Source organism: Odocoileus virginianus, chromosome 7, assembly GCF_023699985.2.
Source record: "Odocoileus virginianus isolate 20LAN1187 ecotype Illinois chromosome 7, Ovbor_1.2, whole genome shotgun sequence".
Taxonomy (NCBI): Eukaryota; Metazoa; Chordata; class Mammalia; order Artiodactyla; family Cervidae; genus Odocoileus; species Odocoileus virginianus.
In genome coordinates, this window is record NC_069680.1 from 58,378,506 (window position 1) to 58,400,002 (window position 21,497).

General features: G+C 39.8%; 1 protein-coding gene across 1 annotated transcript in view; it reads left to right on the plus strand.

The window, feature by feature from the left end:
- MYPN (myopalladin) overlaps positions 1–21,497 on the plus strand; it is an 89,217-nt gene that overhangs the window by 22,955 nt on the left and 44,765 nt on the right. Inside the window, exons 3-8 of the mRNA XM_070470732.1 lie at positions 2,811–2,986; positions 5,994–6,045; positions 9,749–9,863; positions 11,084–11,155; positions 18,731–18,872; positions 20,718–20,741. Of these exons, the coding sequence (XP_070326833.1) occupies positions 2,811–2,986; positions 5,994–6,045; positions 9,749–9,863; positions 11,084–11,155; positions 18,731–18,872; positions 20,718–20,741 (581 nt within the window). The remainder of the gene's footprint in view (positions 1–2,810; positions 2,987–5,993; positions 6,046–9,748; positions 9,864–11,083; positions 11,156–18,730; positions 18,873–20,717; positions 20,742–21,497) is intronic.

A 21,497-nucleotide genomic window follows, 5' to 3' on the forward strand; every position in this document is an offset into this window, starting at 1 on the left:
GTAGAGGTGAATATGATGTATTTGTGGAACAGCAGAGGAAAGCAAGCTTATCTCTTGGGAAATCTTGGAATAGGTGAGTTTTCTTAAACGTGCTTTAGAATCTTACTTTACAAATGGTGAGAGGGCAAGTTTCAAGCACTGAATGGTTAGATCTGAAATTACAAGAAAGGTTAGCAACTGCCAGGACTCCTTCATTCTTGCCATTGAATAATGGTAATGCCTCCTCCCCAATTACTTCTTATGATGATGCTGATTAATAATTATTACTTAAATATGAAAATAATTATAAAAGGGGTACACTGAGACATCTCACGTTTGTCTTCATTCGTCTTGTTTCCCCTCACCCCAATAGGAAGCCACTTTGATTTTCACTTTATTCTTTCAGTTTTCTTTATGTATATGCAAACAACATGGCTCTATCTTATTTTTTGCCCCCTGGGTTGGCATCCCTGGGCTACTGTAACAGAGCATCACAAACTGGATGGCTTTCACAGCAGAAATGTACTGTCTCACATCTCTAGAGGCTACGAGTCCAGAATCAAAGTGTCAGCAGAGTCATGCTCCATCTGAGATTCCAAGTGGACTCCTTCCTTGTCTTTTCTAGCTTCTGGTGGTGGCGTTCCTTGGCATTCCTTGACTTGCAGCTGCATCACTCCAGTTTCTACCTGTGTTATTATGTCATTCTCCCTGCATGTCATTGTCCTCACTTGAAGTTGTTCTCTTCTTGAAGAATTCCATTCCTGTTGGATTCAGTTCAGTTCAGTCACTCAGTTGTGTCTGACTCTTTGCGACCCCACATATTGAATTAGGGCCATGCTAATAACTTCATCATAACTTGATTTTTATCTGCAAAGACCTTATTTCCAACTAATGTCATATTCCCCAGTACTGGGGGGTTAGGACTTCAACATATCTTTCGGTGGGGGAATAATTCAATGCATGAGTGAAGTGAGTGAGTGAAGTCGCTCAGTCGTGTCCGACTCTTTGTGACCCCCATGGACTGTAGCCTACCAGGCTCCTCCCTCCGTGGGATTCTCCAGGCAAGAATACTGGAATGGGTTGCCATTTCCTTCTCCAAATTCAATGCATAGCAACCCACAATTCTTATACAAAAGCTAACCCTCTCCATGTACTATTTCATACCTTACTGTTAAATTCTTAACTACTTATCTTCAGGTTCTTTCCATATGAGTACATAGTGATCTTTCCCATTCTCTTTCTAGAGCTGCATAGTGCTCTATTACGGGCTGTTCCAGAGTTTATTTCATCAGTCCCCTAGTGATAGACACTTGGGTCGTTTCCAACCTTATGCTATTTAAATCAGTAGCCTACACATTTGTCATTTTGTATGTATGCAAGTGTATCTGTAAGCTTTCTTGGTGGCTCAGTGGTGAAGAATCCACCTGCCAATACAGAAGACACAGGTTCAATCCCTGGGTCAGGAAGAGGCCCTGGAGAAGGAAATGGAAACCCACTTCAGTATTCTTGCCCGGGAAATCCCATGGACAGAGGAGCCTGACAGGCTACAGCCCATGGGGTCACGAAAGAGTTGGACACAACTTTGTGACTAAACAATAAGTGTAACTGTATGAAAGATTCCACAAGTGGGACTGTTGAGTCAAAGGATAAATGTAATCTGTAATTTTGGTAGACATTGCCGTATTTTCATAGGGGTTATACCATTTTGCATTCTACTAGCAGTGTATGGGGAGTGGTTAAACTTTCAGGCTTTTGCCAATCAATATCATGAACAATGATATTTCCATGTAGTTTATTTATTATTTGACTGTGCTGGATCTTCATTGCTATGCAGCCTTTTTCTCTAGTTGTGGCGAGCGGAGGCTACTCATTTTGGTGGCTTCTCTTGCTGTGGAGCACAGGCTCTAGAGCATTCAGACTTCAGCAGTTGCGACACATGGGCTCAAAATAGCTGGGGCTCCTGGGTTCTAGAACACAGGCTCAGTAGTTGTGGCACCCAGACTTCAGTCACCCCATGGCATGTGGGATCTTCCTGGACCAGGGATGGAACCTCCGTCACCTGTATTGGCTGGCAGATTCATTATCACTCAGTCACCAGTGAAACCCCTAGTTCCATGTGATTTTTAATGTTCTTTCCTCTTATTACGTACCTTCATATTTTAAACATTATTTTATGCATTACTTAGTGTAAACTTCTGGTGAAAAACTTTCATAATAAAAATTTCTAACCTCAAATATATACATCAAAATAAACTATCATAACATACAGAAATATATTTAACTTAGGTTATTTGCCAGATTTGGGTCACTCCTAGGAAAATACGAGCCATCCCCCCTTATCTGATGATTCAAGTAACCAAACAAAATAATTTTCATTTAGCTAGGTATGATGCAATTTTGTAGTAGGGAATGAATGTTCAACTCTAACTTCACAAACCTTTAATATCCCTTAGATTCCTTCCAAATAAGCTAAAGTAGCACTTACTGAATGCATACTATAGAATCTGTAGGTCAAGCTCCACGTCAAAGACCCTGCTCTCCATGGTTGGCAGTGTTTGAAATCTCTTCACCTTCTTTCAGTTGTATCATTCTTCATCTTCTTTCAGTTGTATCATTCTTAATAGGAACTGCTTTCTCACTTCCTGAATATAGTGTCACTGTGACTTGAATCCTGCCGGCTCTTTTCATTGTTACAACCAAATTATACCATAATAATGGATCATTTAATGTTTTGACTCTAAGTTTGCCACAATTTTCTTCTTTGGGAACATCTGGAGCCATTTATGTTATTACTTCTCACATTTCAATCACGCCAATATGCTTCCTTGCAGGTGGTACTGTGAAGGCAAGGAGCTTGAAAATTCCCCAGACATTCACATCATCCAGGCAGGAAATCTGCATTCACTGACCATTGCTGAAGCCTTTGAAGAGGACACTGGACGTTATTCCTGCTTTGCTTCTAACATCTATGGGACAGATTCAACTTCTGCTGAGATTTACATAGAAGGTAAAGCAAAATACTCTTGGAGCATGATACTTACTAATAAGATATATAGTTATAATAAATAAGTTAAATAAACACATAACAAATATATTTTTTTCATAATAAATATTTGTTGAGGGCTTGCTCTACCACACACTCTTCAGTGAGGAAAACAGCAGTGAGACAAATAGACAAAAATCCCCAGGTTCCTGGACAGATGGCAATAACACAGTCATGGGAGAGACAATAAATGAGATAAACAAAATATATACTTATGTGAGACACATGAAATAGTTCTAATCACCAATTCAGGTGTCTATGTGGTGTGTGTGTGTGTGTGTGTGTGTGTGTGTGTGTGTGTGTGTGTGATAAGGGAGATGTTTCTCATGCCAACAAACAATTTTTCATGGCACCAATTTGGTTTCCTACAATTTAACTCAGTTCTGACCCATCTACCTGGAGATAGGGTCAGATCTAACAAGTTAGATCCCATAAGACTGCTCCTACCCCACTTCAGATGCCAATGCAAGTAGTAGGTGCCCAGGTGACCCACAACATCTGTCTGACTTGGCTACAAATCGGACGTTCTCACAACCCCCCTTTTCAGATTCAATTAATTGTTAGAGTTGCTCACAGAACTCAGGGAAACACTTCTTTATGTTCGCCAGTTTCCTGTGGGGTGTGATAAAGGATGCCCATGCACAGCCAGATGAAGTGATACACAGGAGAGGTGTGGGAGGGCCCTGAGCACAGGGGCTCTGTCACCGTGAAGCTGCCGTGCGTGGTCCTCCCAGTGTTCATCAACCGAGAGGTTCTCCAAACCTCACACTGCTGGGATTTTATGGAGGTGTTCTCACACAGGCATGGCCGACTCTTAACTCCATTTCCTGCCCTCCTCCCTTCCCTGGAGTACGAGGTGGTAGGACTGAAAATTCCAAGCTTCTGATCACCTTAGGGCTTCACAGGTGGTGCCGGTCGTAAAGAGCCCGTCTGCCAGTGCAGAAGATGAGAGAGACATGGATTCAATCCCTGGGTTGGAAAGATGCTCTGGAAGCGGGCATGGCAACCCACTTCAGTATTCTTGCCTGGAGAATTCCATGGACAGAGGAACCTGGTGGGCTACAGTCCACAGGATCACAGAGAGGTGGACATAACACAGCTTAGCACACACATACAATCATGGCTTGGTCCTCTGGGTGACCAGCCCCCATCCAGAAGCCACCCAAAGTCACCTCATTAGAACAAAAGATGCTCCCAGTGCTCTCATCACCTAGGAATTTATTAGAGTTTTAGAAGCCCTGCGTCAGAGGCAGGGTTAAAGACAAATATTAGAGCAAGAGATGCTCTTAAGTGCTCATCACTTAGGGGATTATAAGGGTTTTAGGAGCTCTGTGCCAGGAATGAGGGGCAGAGAGAAAAATTTATGTTTTCTGTTATCTTACAGTATATATGAGCACTATGACAGAGTGGAAGGGATAGGAAGTATGTGAGTGCACACGTGCATGTGTATTTGCGTGTGTGTGTGTACAGATGCTGTACAAGACCTAACTTACCATACGACATATAAATGAAGACCTGAAGGAAGTGAGGGAGTGAGTCACGGGGAAATTCAAAGGAAGAATACTCTAGGGAGTGAAATCAACAAGCGTAGTGGCTCAGAAGAGGGTGTGTGCATGTCTTAGGTGCAGAGATGAACAGGTCAGAAGTTCAACATGGGGTGGAGGTGGGAGGAAGCAGTAAGAAGATCAGGTAGGTCCTCATGGGTCACTGCAAGGACCTGGCTTTTCCTCTGAGATAGGAGTCTCTGAACGATTCCAGGCAGAGTTGTAACATGATCTGACTTAGTTTTTAACAGGGTCACTCTGGCTCCCAGCTGAAAATGTACCAAAAGGAGTCAAGTGTAGAAGCAGGAAGACTATCTCGGAGCCTTGGAAAGGAGTTTCTATCAGTACCAAACTTATATGACTAATTTTAGGGAGGAATCAATTTATGTACCTTATATATTGACCTAAGTTTTTGATCCTGTTTCCTCTCATCTTCTGCATTTTTCCAGGGAGCCATTCTTTAGTACTTTTATCATCTATAATACCTTATGCATGCCTTGATTTTAGCACTTAAATATTGTAGTCTTATGGTATAAAGGTTAGAACTGTCTCAATCTTCTTTATATCTCTAATATCTTATGTAGTAGTACCAGATACATAGTGGTTACTTAATAAACTTTATTCAATGGATATATGAATAATGATACTAACAATAAATAATACATAAATAGATGTTATATTTTTTCATCCTCAAATTTTTGGTGTACATAAATAGCTCCAGATTTAGTTTTGTGATATCTTCCTGGAATTCACTATCTTAAACAACAAATCAGGGATCAAAGCTCTGCTAACAGTGCTGAGATTGGATTGCTGATTTTTAAAAATTTTTGGCGGCAGAGCTTCAAGCACTCCCATCTCCCAAGATGAAGAGTGACTTGTTAATATTAGTACTGGACGGAAGGGCATCCACCTACACCCACAATGTTTGGAATCTAATGTAATCCCTTCTTTTATTTAATCTGTGTAGGCCAAGAGCAAGAGGATTTATGGACAATACAGAATGTTTGCAAACACTGCTCTGTTAGTCTAAAGGTGTCAGCAGGTGTTTTATATAAAAGAACCCACAGAATTTGGGCCAGTTGATTTTTTTCTTTTATTTTTTGGCCATGCCTCATGGCATGTGGGATCTTAGTTCTCTGACCAGGGATCGAACTGGTGCCCATTGCAATGGAATCACAGCGTCATAACCATTAGACTGCCAGGGAAATCCCTGGACCAGTTAATTTGTATTCTGTCACTAACTTGGCATGTGACCTGAGCAAGCACTTCAACTATTTAGGGTATAGTTTCTTATCTGTAAAATGGGTATTAGTTCAAGGAATCACTGAGCTTATTTCTAGGTCTAAACTTCTATAAATCTTCAAATGCCTAGGAGCCAGTTTAAGAAATTATCTTTACAATTACATGACTTGTTTTTATTTTTCCAGGGGTTTCTTCTTCAGACTCAGAAGGGGACCCTAACAAGGACGAAATGAATCGGTAATTCCAATTTTCTATCTTATTTAGCATCCTCAGGTCCTGAGAAAGCTACTAATTGTTTAGTAGAACTTGAAGAGTGGGGCTCCAGGGTATGACATCAGAAAAAAAAATTGCGTGACTTTGGGTAAAAAGCTATTTCTTTGCTTGTTGTTGCTTAAAAGATTAGTGTTCCCAATATTTTAAAAATGCAATATCACTTATAAAACATCCTCATACTTATATCTAGAGAGTAAAAACAAATAACTCAAAAACACTTATGTTTTCTGACTAAAGAATAGTACTCAAGATAACACACAATCTGGTGAACCAAAAATATACGTATAAGTTATCTGGGCAAGTCATAACCTTTTTGCTAAAGTATTGGGTACTGAACAAAGTTACATTACTTTCCACAACCGTTGGCTCAGCACCTACTCTATACCTATAGAGTAGCACTATATCTAGTGCTTCACTAGATGCACTGGGTGCTAAGAAAAATCAGATGCTTCCTGCCTTCAAGAAGCTCAGTCTAGTAGAGAGAAATAAATGTATAGCAAATATAGCAAAAGATGTACACCATGTATATAGACAGTGAGAGTAATAAAGTATAATAGACTATAACAGAACCATGTGCAGGGTTTAAGGATTTGGCACAAAAGATCCCTTATTGTTTGGGGAGGGAAGGAGATCAGGAGAGGTGTCACAGAGCTGGTGACCCTAAGCTGGGTCTTAAAAGAACAATAGGTGGAGATTCCCAAACAGGGGAGGAAAGGGTGTTTCAGGCAGAGGAAATTGTGGACAGAAAGCATAGGAACTAGAAACAGACACAACAGCCATCTCTTGAGACTTTCTGAAACATAGGCAATGTCTGAAAGAGTGAGGAGTTGTTAACTGAATTTGCATATTCTGTCTTCTTCCACAGAGGGCAAGCTCCTGAAGGGTAGAAATCATGACTTATTCTTCGAATTTTGGCGGCGGGGGTGGGGGGGAGGGGACGCCTATTTTAGGCTTTGCTGGTGACTCAGATGCTAAGAATCTGCCTGCAATGTAGGCTATCCAGGTTCAGTCCCTGGGCCGGGAAGATCCCCTGGAGAAGGAAATGTCTATCCACTCCAGTATTCTTGCATGGAGAATTCCATGGACAGAGGAGCCTGGTGGGCTACAGTCCACAGGGTCGCAGAGTCGGACGCGACTAAGAGACTAACACACATGTCTACTTTGGAATGGCAAAACTGCTTTTAGCTTTTGTTCACATATGAAAACTTATAACCAGAGTAAATGATTTCTCCCTTTAACCTTCTTTCTTGTCACTCTCATGACTTCAGTTCAGTTCTTTCTTCATTCCTGTCTGTTTATGCCAATCAGCTCCTTATAAGTGCTCCAATCTTTTTCTCTCTTTTATAGTTTCCAGACTATAACCAGTTAAAAGATCATTCTTGATCTTATCATTTTCTTGACTTAAAAAATTATTGTCCATTGGAAAATAAAAATCAAACAAAACAAACAAAAACATTAAAAGTAAAATCTCAACATGGGCATAGAAAACTTTATTCACTAGAGTATCAATCAGGCTTTCCTGCCCCTCCTCAACCATTCTCCCACCTCAGGCTCTCTACACAGCTGCCATTTCATCCTGTTCACTTTGGTAAGAATGCCCTATTACTTCTGCATGGAAAACTCTTATTTATCCTATAAAACCCAGTCAAGTCACATAACAAGCTCCTTCTCCACTTCATATCACCCCTTCCTCAAGGCTCTCATAACATGGCCTGCAAGCCTAATGGGTATGAATTTGACATACAAACTTAAATAAGAAATATCTCATTTGCTCATTTTCTTTAAATCTACTTGTGGTAGTTAGGATTTAGCTCCAGTTGGGTTTAAATAGAGACCCCAAATAACAGTAACTTAAAGAAGACAAATATTTTTCTCCTTTACATAAAAAATATGAACTTGGCTGGTAAAACAGCTCCACCTTGCACTGGACTCCAGTCTGCTTCCAGCTTTCTGCCTCTTTCCAAGATGCAGCCTCATCTTCTCAGTCTAAGACTGAAAGGAATAAAGGACATACCCAACCCCCTTTTTAAGGTCATCTCTCTTAAATTACATACAGCACTATCCTTCATATCCCATGACCAGAAAGTAGTCATGTGGCCACAGTTAGCATCAAGGAGGGTTGGGAAATGCAATCTTTTTTCGGAGTAGCCATGGAAAGAAATCAGGGATTCTGTTATTGTAGAAGAAGAAAATGGACGCTTCAGGAATACCAATAGCCTCAACATCATCAAATGATTCTGCTTCTGAGACCCCACTCTACCTGGCTCTGGGAAAATATTCAGTCATTACTGGGTGTCCGTTTTGCCTCCAAGGCTTCCCTTGTGGCTCAGCTGGTAAAGAATCCACCTGAAATGTGGGAGACCTGGATTTGATCCCTGGGTTGGGAAGATCCCCTGGAGAAGGGAAAGGCTACCCACTCCAATATTCTGGCCTGGAGAATTCCGTGGACTGTATAGCCTACAGGGTCACAAAGAGTCGGACACGACTGAGAGACTTGCACTTTCACTTTTACTTTTGCCTCCAAAGTTGAGCAAAGATTCCTGAGATATAGACAGATATAGACACAGGCATAGATATAGATATACACTTCTCTGGTGGCTCAGACGGCAAAGAATCTGCCTGCAATGCAGGAGACCCAAGTTCAATCCCTGGGTCGGGAAGACACCATGGGGAAGGAAAGAGCAACCCACTCCAGTGTTCTTGCCTGGGAAATCCCATAGACAGATAGCCTGGCAGGCTGTACCGTCCATGGGGTCGCAAAGGGTTGGACACGACTGAGCAACTAACACACACACTAAGCGTCTTACATGAATTACCGTATTTTACCCTCAAAAAACCCTATGAGGTAAGAATTATTATTTCCTCATTTCATACATGTGGAAGCTAAGGCAAAGAGAGGTAACATACAGACGAAAGAGGAGCCTGTCCTGACGTCAGTCATCTACCCCCACAGGTTAGGGTGAGAGGCCCATGTCCCAGATCTCAAGGCCCCTTCAAGTTCAGCACTTTGTTTCTTCCTGACATGCTAGGGACTGATATGGTTAGCAAGACTGGGAGCCTTAAATCAAAGGATTGCCACTCTGTCTGGACTCAGGTTCTCTCTCTTGTTAGGTTCTCTGGCAAGATACCCAGACCTCTCTCTTTCCCACAACAAAACTGAAATAATCTCCCCTCTGCAGACTTCTCAAGAATACTTTCTGGCTCTCCTGCCCTTCAAACAATCTCTTTAATTTGTGTAAACATAAAGAGCTCATTGTCTTGGGCTATTTCTGCTGTTTGCCACATCAAAATCCCAGAAGCAAAAATTTACAAAGCCTGGCCTCCTCCTTGGAATGGGATGGGGAAGAAAAACACAGAGGGCAACAATAAAACAAACCTCAAAAAATTTGTTGCACATGCACTGTTACAGCACTTGTCTTGAATCTCAGCTATGAATATGATTGAGTCCCCAGCTCTGTGAACTGCAGTGAACTCAAGGACAGAACTGGCGTCTTATCATCTTCCTGTTTACACTGCCTAACAAAGCGTACAGCAATGAAGCCCTCAATAAACGTTTGTGCGATATTGTTGAACAAAAAGTTTTGTAAGCAGTGCTGAAAGCTTTGCTGAAAGAATTTCACAAGAATGATAGGCCTGTTTTATAATCTGTATTTTAATCATTTCTCAGAATCCAGAAGCCAAATGAGGTGTCGTCGCCTCCCACTACTTCTGAAGCCATTCCTTCAGCAGTATCCCAAACCCAGCATGTGGTGGCCCAGCCCAGGGTATCAACCATCCAGCAGGTACAAGAGTCTAAGTGAAACACAAGTGCCATGAACTGTGACAAGCAGGCACTGTGACCATGACCCTCTTGTATGGCACGATCGTGTTCCCATCTGGTGCAACTTCATAATGACCTTGGGCAACACACTCCTATAGTCATGATAATCACCTCGTACTGCCAGTATATGATATCAGTAGTTCCCCTGGCTTTGGGAACATATTCTGTAACTTCATAGGCAAGTTTCATAGGAAAAGAAACTCTACAAATTAGTCTCTGCTATCCCAGCTTTATGAAGGGCATGGATTACATATACAATGAGCTGCCAGCTCTCCCACTGGCCCAGGACTCTCATGAAACTTGGTTCATGGAGCTATAAAAAAAAAAAAAAAAAATATCTACATAGAGTAACCATTAAAATAATTTCCAGAAAATCTTAGTCTCTCATCCTTCAGGTTGATGATGATGATGATGGTAGTACATGCTTATTGTAAAAACATTAACAAATGCAAAAAGTATACTAAGTAAAAAATCAACGTTCTACTTCTCTGCCCCCACTCTTCAGAGGTACCTCCTGTTAATACTTTCTATCAGATAGTTTCAGACATTTTCTTTGCATATCTGTATGCATATCTTTGCAAACTCCAGGAGATAGTGAAGGACAGGGAAGCCTGGTGTGCTGCAAGTCCATGAAGTCACAAAGAGTCAGATACAGCTTAGTGACTGAACAGCAATGCATATACTTTAAAATATGAAGTCATATTAGTATAAACATACTTGTAATGTGTTGTATATTTAAATATAAATATAGATGTATATAAAGATCTAAAACCCTAAAAAAAATTTTTTTTTAATTTTCTTCAGCATACTTATCTGACCCATTTAGTAATGCAGAGGGGTCACATTTTAGTTCTAATGCAGTAGTTTTCAAACTGTGATCTGTGAAGCCTCAAGAGTCTATGGAACCTCTACAAAGGGTTAAGGTTCATTACTTAGCTCTCTATGTAAGGGGGTGGTGATGGGAGGCACATATGTACAGCCATTGTGATATAGGAAAAAATAGTAATACAATCAGTTCAGCATAAAGTTTGATGTCTGTGAATCATAGACATAGAAAATGTCTTTGGTTTTAGATTAATTTCATACACCAAATTCTTTAGTTTGTTATATGTATCTATCATCTATCTACCTACCTACCTGATAATTCTAGTGATGAATCTATTGTTGGTTCCCTTCTAACAGTGTCAGAGCCCTACAAACTATCTGCAAGGATTGGATGGAAAACCTATCATTGCAGCTCCTGTGTTTACAAAGGTAATCAAAATGTTACTTCTTTCGGCCAAGGCTTTAAACACACCACAATACCCAAACAAAGTTGCAGTATCCAAGATTCACTGATTTTATCTCAGGATTTTGTTCTCTTATAAATACACTATAGGGTTTGGGTTTTTGTGGTAGCTGTTAACACGTCTCCTGAAGTCGCAGATGTCTAATAACAGTTTGTGTAATAAGGGAAAGGTCATCCCCATCCCCATTAGCCACACTGATCTCTATGGCCATCCTGTTGCTTTAAACAGTAGCCACACCCACAGGTCAGGTGATAATGTTTCTAAGCACTCCACAGTTTTCTCTGGATATCTTTGGTGCTTAAGGAGATGCAGTTACATGCTCTCAGAAGGCTTAATATAGGCTTTGTCACTCAAGGACAAAGAGCTTTCTTTTTCTAATCCATATGTCAACTATTGTGGCGGCATCAAATTCTGAGTCTCATAATCTTTGTCTTTAGAACTGGAAATTTTACTCAGGCACTTTCTTTACAAATGAAAAAAAAAAAAAAAAAAAAAAAAAAACAAGGGTAGGCAGAGAGATTAAACAATGTATCCAATGTCACAGAACTGGGTAGAATCAGGACTGAAAACAAGTTCTCTCAATTCTGTCTGTTGTTCTTTCTCTTATACAACATACTTGGTTTATATGTTGCCCAGGACAATAAATTCAAAGGTGAAAAACTGAGTCACACTGAATTTGTTTTGGTATCATGAAGACTACATGAATGGAGTTCATGCCTGGATTTATAATTTGTTCTTTATATGAATACCAAACTTAAAACCAAAGAGATCTTATCCTCTCAGAAGTATGTTTTAGAGCAATGGTACTCGATCAGAGTTAATTTTGCTCCTCAAAGGAATTTGACAATGCCTGGAGACACTTTTTGATTTTCACAACAGGAGTTGGCATCCAGAGATACTGCTAAACATTCTGTAATATGCAAGATGACAGCCTTCTGCAACAAAGAATTATCCAGCCCAAAATGCCAGTTAATCCTGGGGTTGAGAAATCATGGTTTAGAGAAAAATGTCCAAAAAAAGAAAAAAAAAGGTATCTTTTCCAATATGTACTGACCCTAAAGGAGGAGTTAAATTCACAACTTCCACAGAAACATCAATTTTAAGGGAAGTTCTACCATATTGGCTCATCCAAGATGGTTTTCCAAAGTTAAGCAGAGTCTGAGTGAGACATGTTTATCCATGACCGTATCAGGTGGGCAAATATTCTTATGTGAAACAAGATGCATCTCGATTTTTCAGATGTTTCCTGTAACCCGCTTTCAGAATTTAAGTTTTGCTATTTTCAAAGACTAGCAGTAGGAAAGCAATATGTTCTGATTTGGTGACTACCAGACTTTAATGACGAGTTTTAAGTGGACGTGTGTGCATGTGTGATATAGCTAACAGAGATACCTCTATTTACCTTAGTTCACTGCTAAGTCCCCTAGCCTTCAAACAGGGCTTTAAATGCTGAGAAATCTGAACACTTTGTCGTGCCCATTTGTCACAACACCACCTTTGTCAGGTAGTGCTGATTCTTCAAAGGCAATGAAATCACAGAATAATTTAGTCCGTCCCAAACTGAAGTCTCCTCCCACTCTTCTCCTCACCACCATCTTTCCAACCAGACAGCAGAGAGGTGTCCTTACCTCCCTCCACACTTGCAGATCCTTTGGGGGTGCTGTCTTCTCTGCATCGATATCACCTGGTACATATCTCTGATACAATGTTTAGCACAATAATAAAAAGGTTTACTTTTCTATCTCTCCCAAGCACCTTGAAACCTATCTCTAATATCTAGATAGGAGTCCACAATGCTTATAATAGGTCCAAAACTATCTTAATTATTCCCAAAAGCCTAATAAGACTTTAAAAACTATTCTTTACATTTAATTTTCATGGACTGGTTGGTCACAAGTTAGCTGTTTTGTGTGGTGACTGATTACCTCCCTCTAATTAGATGCTCTGATTTGCAGATGATATATATGCCTTTGATAAATAAAAATGAGAAAGTGAATTAGTCATCAGTGTATGCTGTTTATCAGATAAATCTCCAAAAATGTTAGCTCCATGGTGGGAAAGCGATGTCTAAGACAGAGACTCAAACTTTGGTGAGGCTTTCTCAGCGCTCGGAAAGTGTGATTTTGTGTCCATAAATGGGATCAGGGTTGTTCAGATGTAGGGCTCAGCATAGCCTGTGGCTCAAATTCCAGAGGCACTCATCGGCAACAGTGTGCTTGCGTTAGTTTCCATGAGTGAGGGCACATCGTCACTGCCAGTGTCATTAGAAAACTTCTGAATCAGAGCCACTGATGATGGTAACCGCGTGGCGTGAGCCGTGATGACCGACCACTGGCATATGTTTGCTCGGGTTTTTCCTGGTTCTATTGATTTCTTTAGGGACTTCTGGCATTCCAATCCCTATGATTCACTTTCTATACTGCCCAACAAAGCATTTCTCTGCCAATAATGGCAAGAAGCCGTTTTTTTTAAAGGGGCTTCCCTGTTGGCTCAACCAGTAGATCATCTGCCTGTAATTCAGGAGACCTGGGTTCAATCTCTGGGTTGGGAAGATCCCCTGAAGAAGGGAATGGCAAGCGACTCAAGGACAAAGTTTTATTTAACCCCTTCTACCTCCTTTGGTGATGGGGAAGTACTGGTATTATCTTCTCTTTAGAGAAGGTTAAAATGAAAAGGAAGATTGCCCAGCAAAACAGTGGTAGAATTTGAAAGAAGAGTGGGGTCCCATATGCTAGTTCACTGCTCTACTTATAGAGGATAACTTTTCTTTTTTTAACCTTTTTATTTTATATTAGAGTATAGCTGAATATAGTATGGGCTTCCCTTGTGGCTCAGTTGGTAAAGAATTCGCCTGCAATGTGGAACACCTGGGTTCAATCCCTGGATTGGGAAGATCCCCTGGAGAAGGGAAAGGCTACCCACTCCAGTATTCTGACCTGGAGAATTCCATGGACTGTATAGTCCACGGGGTCGCAAAGAGTTGGACACGACTGAGCGGCTTTCACTTTCACTTTTCATAGCTGATTAGCAATGCTGTGATAGTTTCGGAGTATAGCAAAGGGACTCAGCTATATACATACATGTATCCATTCTCCCCCAAGCCCCCCTTCCATCCAGGCTGTCACATGACAATGAGCAGAGGTCCCTGTGCCATACAGTAGGTCCTTGTTGGTTACCCATTTTAAACACAGCAGTAGGTACATGTCAATTCCAAACTCCTTAACTATCCCTTTCCCTCATTCTTTCCCCCTGGTAACCATAAAGTTCATTCGCCAAGTCTGTGAGTCTGTTTCTGGTTTATAAATAAGCTCTTCTGAAGGATACCTATATTTTTAAATACTTTATGAGATAGACTATCCTCCATCCTCTACACTGTATCAAAAACACTATCGCTCTGTTTATGGGGAAGACAGTGCTCACACTCCTTGAGCATGAAGGGAGGTAGATGATCAAATTAGAATCTTACTCCCATCTCTGCGCCCACTCCAATAGCAGCTGCTCGGCGGGCTTTCAAGGCTGCGGCAGCACCGGCTCCAGCTGCTTCAGCAGTAATTTGAAGAGTGCAAGGGGGCAGGGGAAGTGAAAATTTGAAGAACGGCACTTCATTATATAATAGCAGAGGCAGGAAGCCCCGAAATAACTGGGTTGGTGGTTGGCTGCAGATTCCTGAAGATTACATGGGCCCCTCTCCCCAACCTGACAATTCCAGAGACTTCTCTGACTCAACTGTTGCACTGGACACTTGTGACAATCCTGGAGCAAAAACGGTTCTTTATCAGTAAAAACTGCTCTGATCCAACGCCAGCCTAAGGCACTACAGCATTCATTTCCAGCATCTCCCAAAGTGCAAAAATAGCCACTAGGTTTAAAAAAAAGAATAAAGTGACAATATGAACCTTGTAGCTGACATCTTTTCAACTGATAAGGGAGATGCCTTTTCTCAAGGATGTCCCTGCATTATATCTGTAGGTATGGATCTCACTGAGCAGGAACTGTGTCCTTTCAAGTCACATTTACAGCACCTGCACACAGCATTTGGTACAAAGCAGGCACCCAATAATATTTATTCTGTGGTGAATCACTTCCATTTCGGCTAAGAAGGAGTTGCTGCATTCATCACTTTGTGGCTTCAGAGTGTCTTTAGGAGGAACAGAGAAAAAAAAAAAATCCAATAGCAAATGGCTGTGGAAGACATGCTTCTTAAGGTTGTGTTGTCAAGTTACCCCACAAAGAATGTCTTTCTGGATAATCAGTACGGTGATGACACACAGGACGGATTTGCACTTTAGATACTATTACTCAGCAGGTTGTAGACATTTCATTATAGGGACTTTAATTCAAATCCATAATTCCTAGTTAAGACTAACTTAATCTTTGCTTGTTGGGAAATGTTTCATGTCTTATTCATCTTCAGTGAGGTCACGATAAATATGATCAAGTCTTATACAATGTGCCATTAGTAACAGCCTAAGACCTACTGCTGTGTTGAACATGGCCCCATTTACAAAACGTTCAAATGGTGTAACTGATTTGGACAGTGATGTGAGCCGATTTCTTGTCATGAGACTTTGGTAGAAAAGCACAGCTTTTAGCAATAACAACTATCATTGTCCTTCAAATCATGACCTTCAACAACCTTTTCTAAGTGGCTTGTAAGATGACCCATGGCAACTCCCTTACTGAGCATTGATGGTGTGTCACACTGGAACAAGCTTCCAGCTCATATCACAGACACTTAGCAGGCATATTCTATAACTGTGGTAATTCAAGTGTCTTGGCTATTGTCTCCAAGAGAACACAGGTCTTGGCTTTCAATGTCAAGTGAATACTTACAACAAGCTAACAGTGGTCTCAACTATGAGTAACATATTCTCTCAAGGAGGTCCTTCTGCAAGCAGGACTGGGGCTTCCTAGGCGGCCCTAGTGGTCAAGAACCCTCCTTTCAGTTCAGGAGACATAAGAGATAAAGGTTCAATCCCTGGGTCAGGAAGATCCTCTGGAGTAGGAAATGGCAACCCACTCCATTACTCTTGCCTGGAGAATCCCACAGACAGAAGAGCCTGGCGGGCTACAGTCCATAGCATCACAAAGAGTCTGACACGACTGAACTGACTTAGCACACACACAGCACTGCCAGATTGAGACTTGGTTCATATATCTGAACTGCAAGTCAGGTCAGAATGTATAGATTGACCTCATTCTGCTTATATTCATTCTTTAAATGTGCCACACTTTTTTTATTCAATCCGTTCTGCAGCTGCCACTTTTTTTTTTTTTTTTTTTTTTGCTTTGTTTTTTTTTTTAATTTGTTTTGCCTCAGAAGAAATGAGACTTCATTATGTATGAATCCCAGGGAGGTGTCTGATTGCCATTAAAGTTTTCGATAGGTTCCCAAACTATCATTTTCGCACAGAATTGGCTCAGATGTCAGAGTGAAGGGCATATTCACCAGCTTGCCAGGAGCACCCAAAACTCATTGATGTTCCCTTCTTATTGAGAACATTCTTGTCACTAGAAGCCTTTGTTTGCGAGTAGTCACGGAAAAACCAGGGTTGTTTGTTTGTTTGTTTTTAAAAACCAGGTTTTTAATCAAACAGTTCCTCATTACTTCAGAAACCACTCTGCAAATTCCATCCTGAACTCCTTCAGCAAACAAATTTGGGAATGCAAAAAAACAAAACAAACCACTAAATCCACTAACTTTTGTCTGTGGCGCCCCCTGGCAGTCATAATATCAACTTACACACCCTTCTCAGGTAAAAATCTACAGCTAAAACCATGTGGTTCTCCTCACCTTGTTACTCCTTAGACAGATGTTGTGAATATGATGGGTCCATGCACAAAATACCATATATTGCTAAGACAAGAGCTGTAAACAATCATAAAATATTTATCAGAGTGAATGACAAACGCGAAAAAAACTACTGGCCCATCCTTCTCCAAAGTGAAGTGTGAAGTGAAAGTTGCTCAGTAGTGTCCAAACCTTTGCAGCCCTGGGTAATGCAGCTTGCCAGGCTTCTCTGTCCATGGAATCTCCTGGCAAGAATACTGGGGTGGGTTGCCATTTCCTACTCCAGGGGCTCTTCCTGACCCAAGGATCAAATTCTAGTCCCCACCCCCCTCTGAAGCAAGAGCCAATACCTAAATGCAGACCCCAAAATTGTAATAATAGGAAAGCCTGAAGTATTTATTGCTAATAGAGCTTGTAGAGGAAAATAATCATAATCTTTCCCATGTTTGTAGTCTTTCAGCCTATGGTTAAAAACAAAAATGTGCCCACACACATGCCAACAGGGCTTTTCACAATCAAATGAAGTACCAATTACACAAATGAATGTGTGACTTTAAGCTCACACATCACGATGAGTGAAAGACAAGTTATAAAAGGAAAATGTGAGTTCCATTCTCCCATAGAGTCTATTACAGAATAGACTGATATTTTACAGTCAAAAGTGATTTTTGTAAACTTTTTTTGCAGAAGTTTGGAAAAGGATTTAACGACTCCTTCACAAAATTATGACATATTTTACCATGACCCAAAACTTTACATGCAGTTATGATTATATAGAGATTGCCATTCTATATACCCCTCAACAGACTCTGAGGTTATACTGTAAGGAACACATACAGAAAACAAAATAGCAGAACAAGCATCAATTTCCAGGACTACAGAAAGTTGACAAGCAAGCCAAGAAAACAGTCAGTATTGAGCCACAAAGATTTCCCACCTCATGGAACATTCTTAGGTGGAAAAATACATTACTTTCTTTAGAAAAAAATTTTTTAATTTATTTATTTATTTTTTTTTTGGCTGCCCTGAGTCTTTACTGCCGTTCAGGCTTTTCTCCAATTATGGCAAGTGAGGGCTGCTCTCTAGCTGCGGTGCAGGGGCTTCTGATTGTAGTGGCTTCCCTCGTCTCGGAGACCCTAGAACACTGGGGCTTCGGTAGTTGTGGCGCGGAGGCTCAATAGCTGTGGCTCCTGGGCTGTAGAAAACAGGATCAACAGTTGTGGTGCTTGGGCTTAGTTGCTCTGCAGCATGTGGGATCTTCCCAGACCAGGGATTGAACCCAGGCCTTCTGCATTGCCAGGCAGATTCTTTCACCACTGAGCCACCAGGGAAGCCCCCCAAAATACATCACTTTCATACTGAATACACCTAGTAGATACTCACTGCAGATTTTTTAAATTGTTATTATCTCTGAAAACCAAACTCTACTTGGGCATTTTCTCAAAGGAAGCAGAATGACTTTACTGAAAATTAGTATTTCTGCAAGCCCTCAAAACATTTTGCCTAGTATTTGTCTGGCATTACAACAGAGAAGGAAGAAGATAGGAAAAAGTATCCCATGTGCACAGATGAGTCTATCTTTAAAAATAGATTTGATGTATATCCACCAAATTGAAGCTGCTGGAAATGTACAAGATTTGGAGAAAACCCAAACATGGAAGAAATAGTGTCTTTTTGGAAAACTCAGTCCTGGAAGTAGATTCCAAAAACAGGTACTTTTTGGTTCTAACAATATTCTTCTCATTACAGATGTTACAAAATTTATCCGCCTCTGAGGGTCAGCTAGTTGTCTTTGAATGCAGAGTAAAAGGAGCCCCATCTCCTAAAGTTGAGTGGTATAGAGAAGGGACCTTGATAGAAGATTCTCCAGATTTTAGAATTTTACAGAAAAGTAAGTCAATGCTTTAAAATTATTTTTAAAATAATTTTTATAAATTTATTGTGTACATTATTTTATAACTTAACAGCTAATTAAAATGTAATAAAGAAGAATAAAATAAAAATCACTTACAATCACAATCCATCAAGTTAAACCCTGTTAATATTTTGGTGTGCATTCTCCAAAACTTTTCTCATGCATTTTTTTTAATTTACTTATTTTTTAATTGAAGAAAAATTTGCTTACAGAATTTTGTTCTTTTATGTCAAACATCAACATGAACCAGACAGAAGTCCAGACATATGTCCCCTCCCTCTTGAACATGCATGTTTTTTAAGTAAAAATAAATCATTTTTTGTAAATTGACTTTTCACTCAACATTTCATGAATATCTTTCCATATTAATACAAATCTTTTTTACCTTTGAAATCAATTCATTTACTTAATCACCTATTGTTGAAAATGGAGAATGTCCACAAATTTTTACTATTATAAACTATACCTCAAAGCATGTTAACAGAGAATATCTACGAATAAATTTGAGCACTAGAATTGTTATTGTAAATTCACAATTTTTAAGCTTTTAATATAAATTGCCAAAGTGCCTTCCTAAAAGGTTGAACTGAATTTACAATGATCATATAATTGACCATCTAATTTTGGAGAGTAAAAGAGGGTACTCTTAATCATTACACAGAGATCCCAGGAATAAACCAGATATCTGTCCCAGCTGAACTGGGACACATACTGTTCCAGTTATACTCTACTACAACCAGAAATACATGGGAAATTCCTTTGTCTTAATACCTTCACTAACAATGGATTTAAATATTTTTTAATCTTCACTAATTTTATAGGTCCAAAATGAGAACACTTGTTTTAATCTGCACTTCACTAATTAGATGCGGGAAGGAACTTCTTTTTCATATTTATTAGGTCTTTGAATTTATTTTTTAAATTACCTATTCATATCATTTGTTGGTTATTTATTGGGGTTTTATTTTTTATTGTAATAAACATATACATGTGTGTGTGTGTGTGTATGTGTGTGTGTATCCAAGTGGTTAATTCTTCTTTTCTTGTCGTGCAGTGCTTTCAGCTTGACACATTTCAGCCATAATTATGCTGAAATTTGTTCATTTTTTCCTGTCTATCACAAAATAGATTAGATATATGAATCAAATTACTATTAGGCTTAACAGCAGCAGCAACAATAATATTCTGAATACCATTTAAGCTGAGGAAAAAGAAAAACCCTCACTAGTTTTATCAGTATTAAAGACTGTTCTGCGTGACTGCAATTCCACAAACATTAGTTGAGCAGCTGTTTTAAGTACCAAGCAGGCACTTTCAGAAATGCCAAAGAATTTTAAAATAAAAACTGGCTCTTGAGGAACCTGTCATCTATCCTGAGGCTCTTAACATTAGAAACCTTAGGGCAGGAGGTATAGTCTATATTATATCAAGATGTGATAGCCCAAAGCCAAGAATGATCTCTCAATCTTCACAAAACTTTTCAGGTTAGGCTGAATGAAAACAAGAAAAATAAATCATCCTGAGTACCAGCTAATTCAGTAACGTTTCCCAACCTAAGGTTTATATGTCTCAAGTGGAAGCCAGGTATGTCCCACGATGCAGCCACATCATTTAAGTAGTAGTTCTCTATTGCTGCTCTTCTATCCCCATCAAGGTCATTGGTGCTTAGGTCATTTTACTTAACATTTACAGATTAGCTTTGTCAAATTGCTCATGAGTATGCAGAAAAAAAATTGTGAAATTCAATGGGAAGCTTCTGATGAAAATATCACCTCTCAGTAAAATGAATGCTCAGAATCTTTTAATTTTTTTTCCTTTTAGAACCTCGATCCATGGCTGAGCCAGGTAAAGATCATTTTAACTTTCATTTTCATGTGATCAGTGATTTGAAATATGTAATAAAACATATTGCAGTTATACTGGTGTCAAGAAAAAGAAAGTTTTAGAAAGAAGATCAAAGCCAACTCTAGCTATTACTATAGAAGAAGGAAATGAGGAGCATGTACAAATTTGGAATATATATTCAATACCTATTGTGAATACAGTTAGTTCTGGGTTGCTGAGGAATGTTTCTTAGGAACATTTTCCCTCTTTTATTGGTCCCTAGTTATGATTTCCTTCAACTGGGCTAAGCAATTTCCATGATGCTAGATCAATTCCAATTCTACAGTCTATGTTTCTTAAAAGTTGTGCATCAGATTTTGAAATTCACAGAATCAACTCAGAATCAATACAATGTTAGTGGTGTTATTAGATTAGGTTGGGAAGATATTAAGATGACATAGAAGCTCTTACCTCTAAAAAATACAAGCCATTCACAAACCACAGTGTAAACATCTGAATGTCCTCTCTGTGATCACCCTGAAAAATAAGATTGTGTTTGTGCCCATGGGTAAGAATCATGGTTTGGAATTTCATTATTATAATTCTTTCTCCCAAAAACTGAATGGAAAAGCATTCCCAATACAGACACTGAACAGAAGGGGGTGGCAGAGCATGAGATGGTTAGATAGCATCACCAACTCAATGGACATGAATCTTAGCAAACTCTGGGAGACAGTGAAGGACAGGCGAGCCTGGCGTGCTGCAGTCCATGGGGTC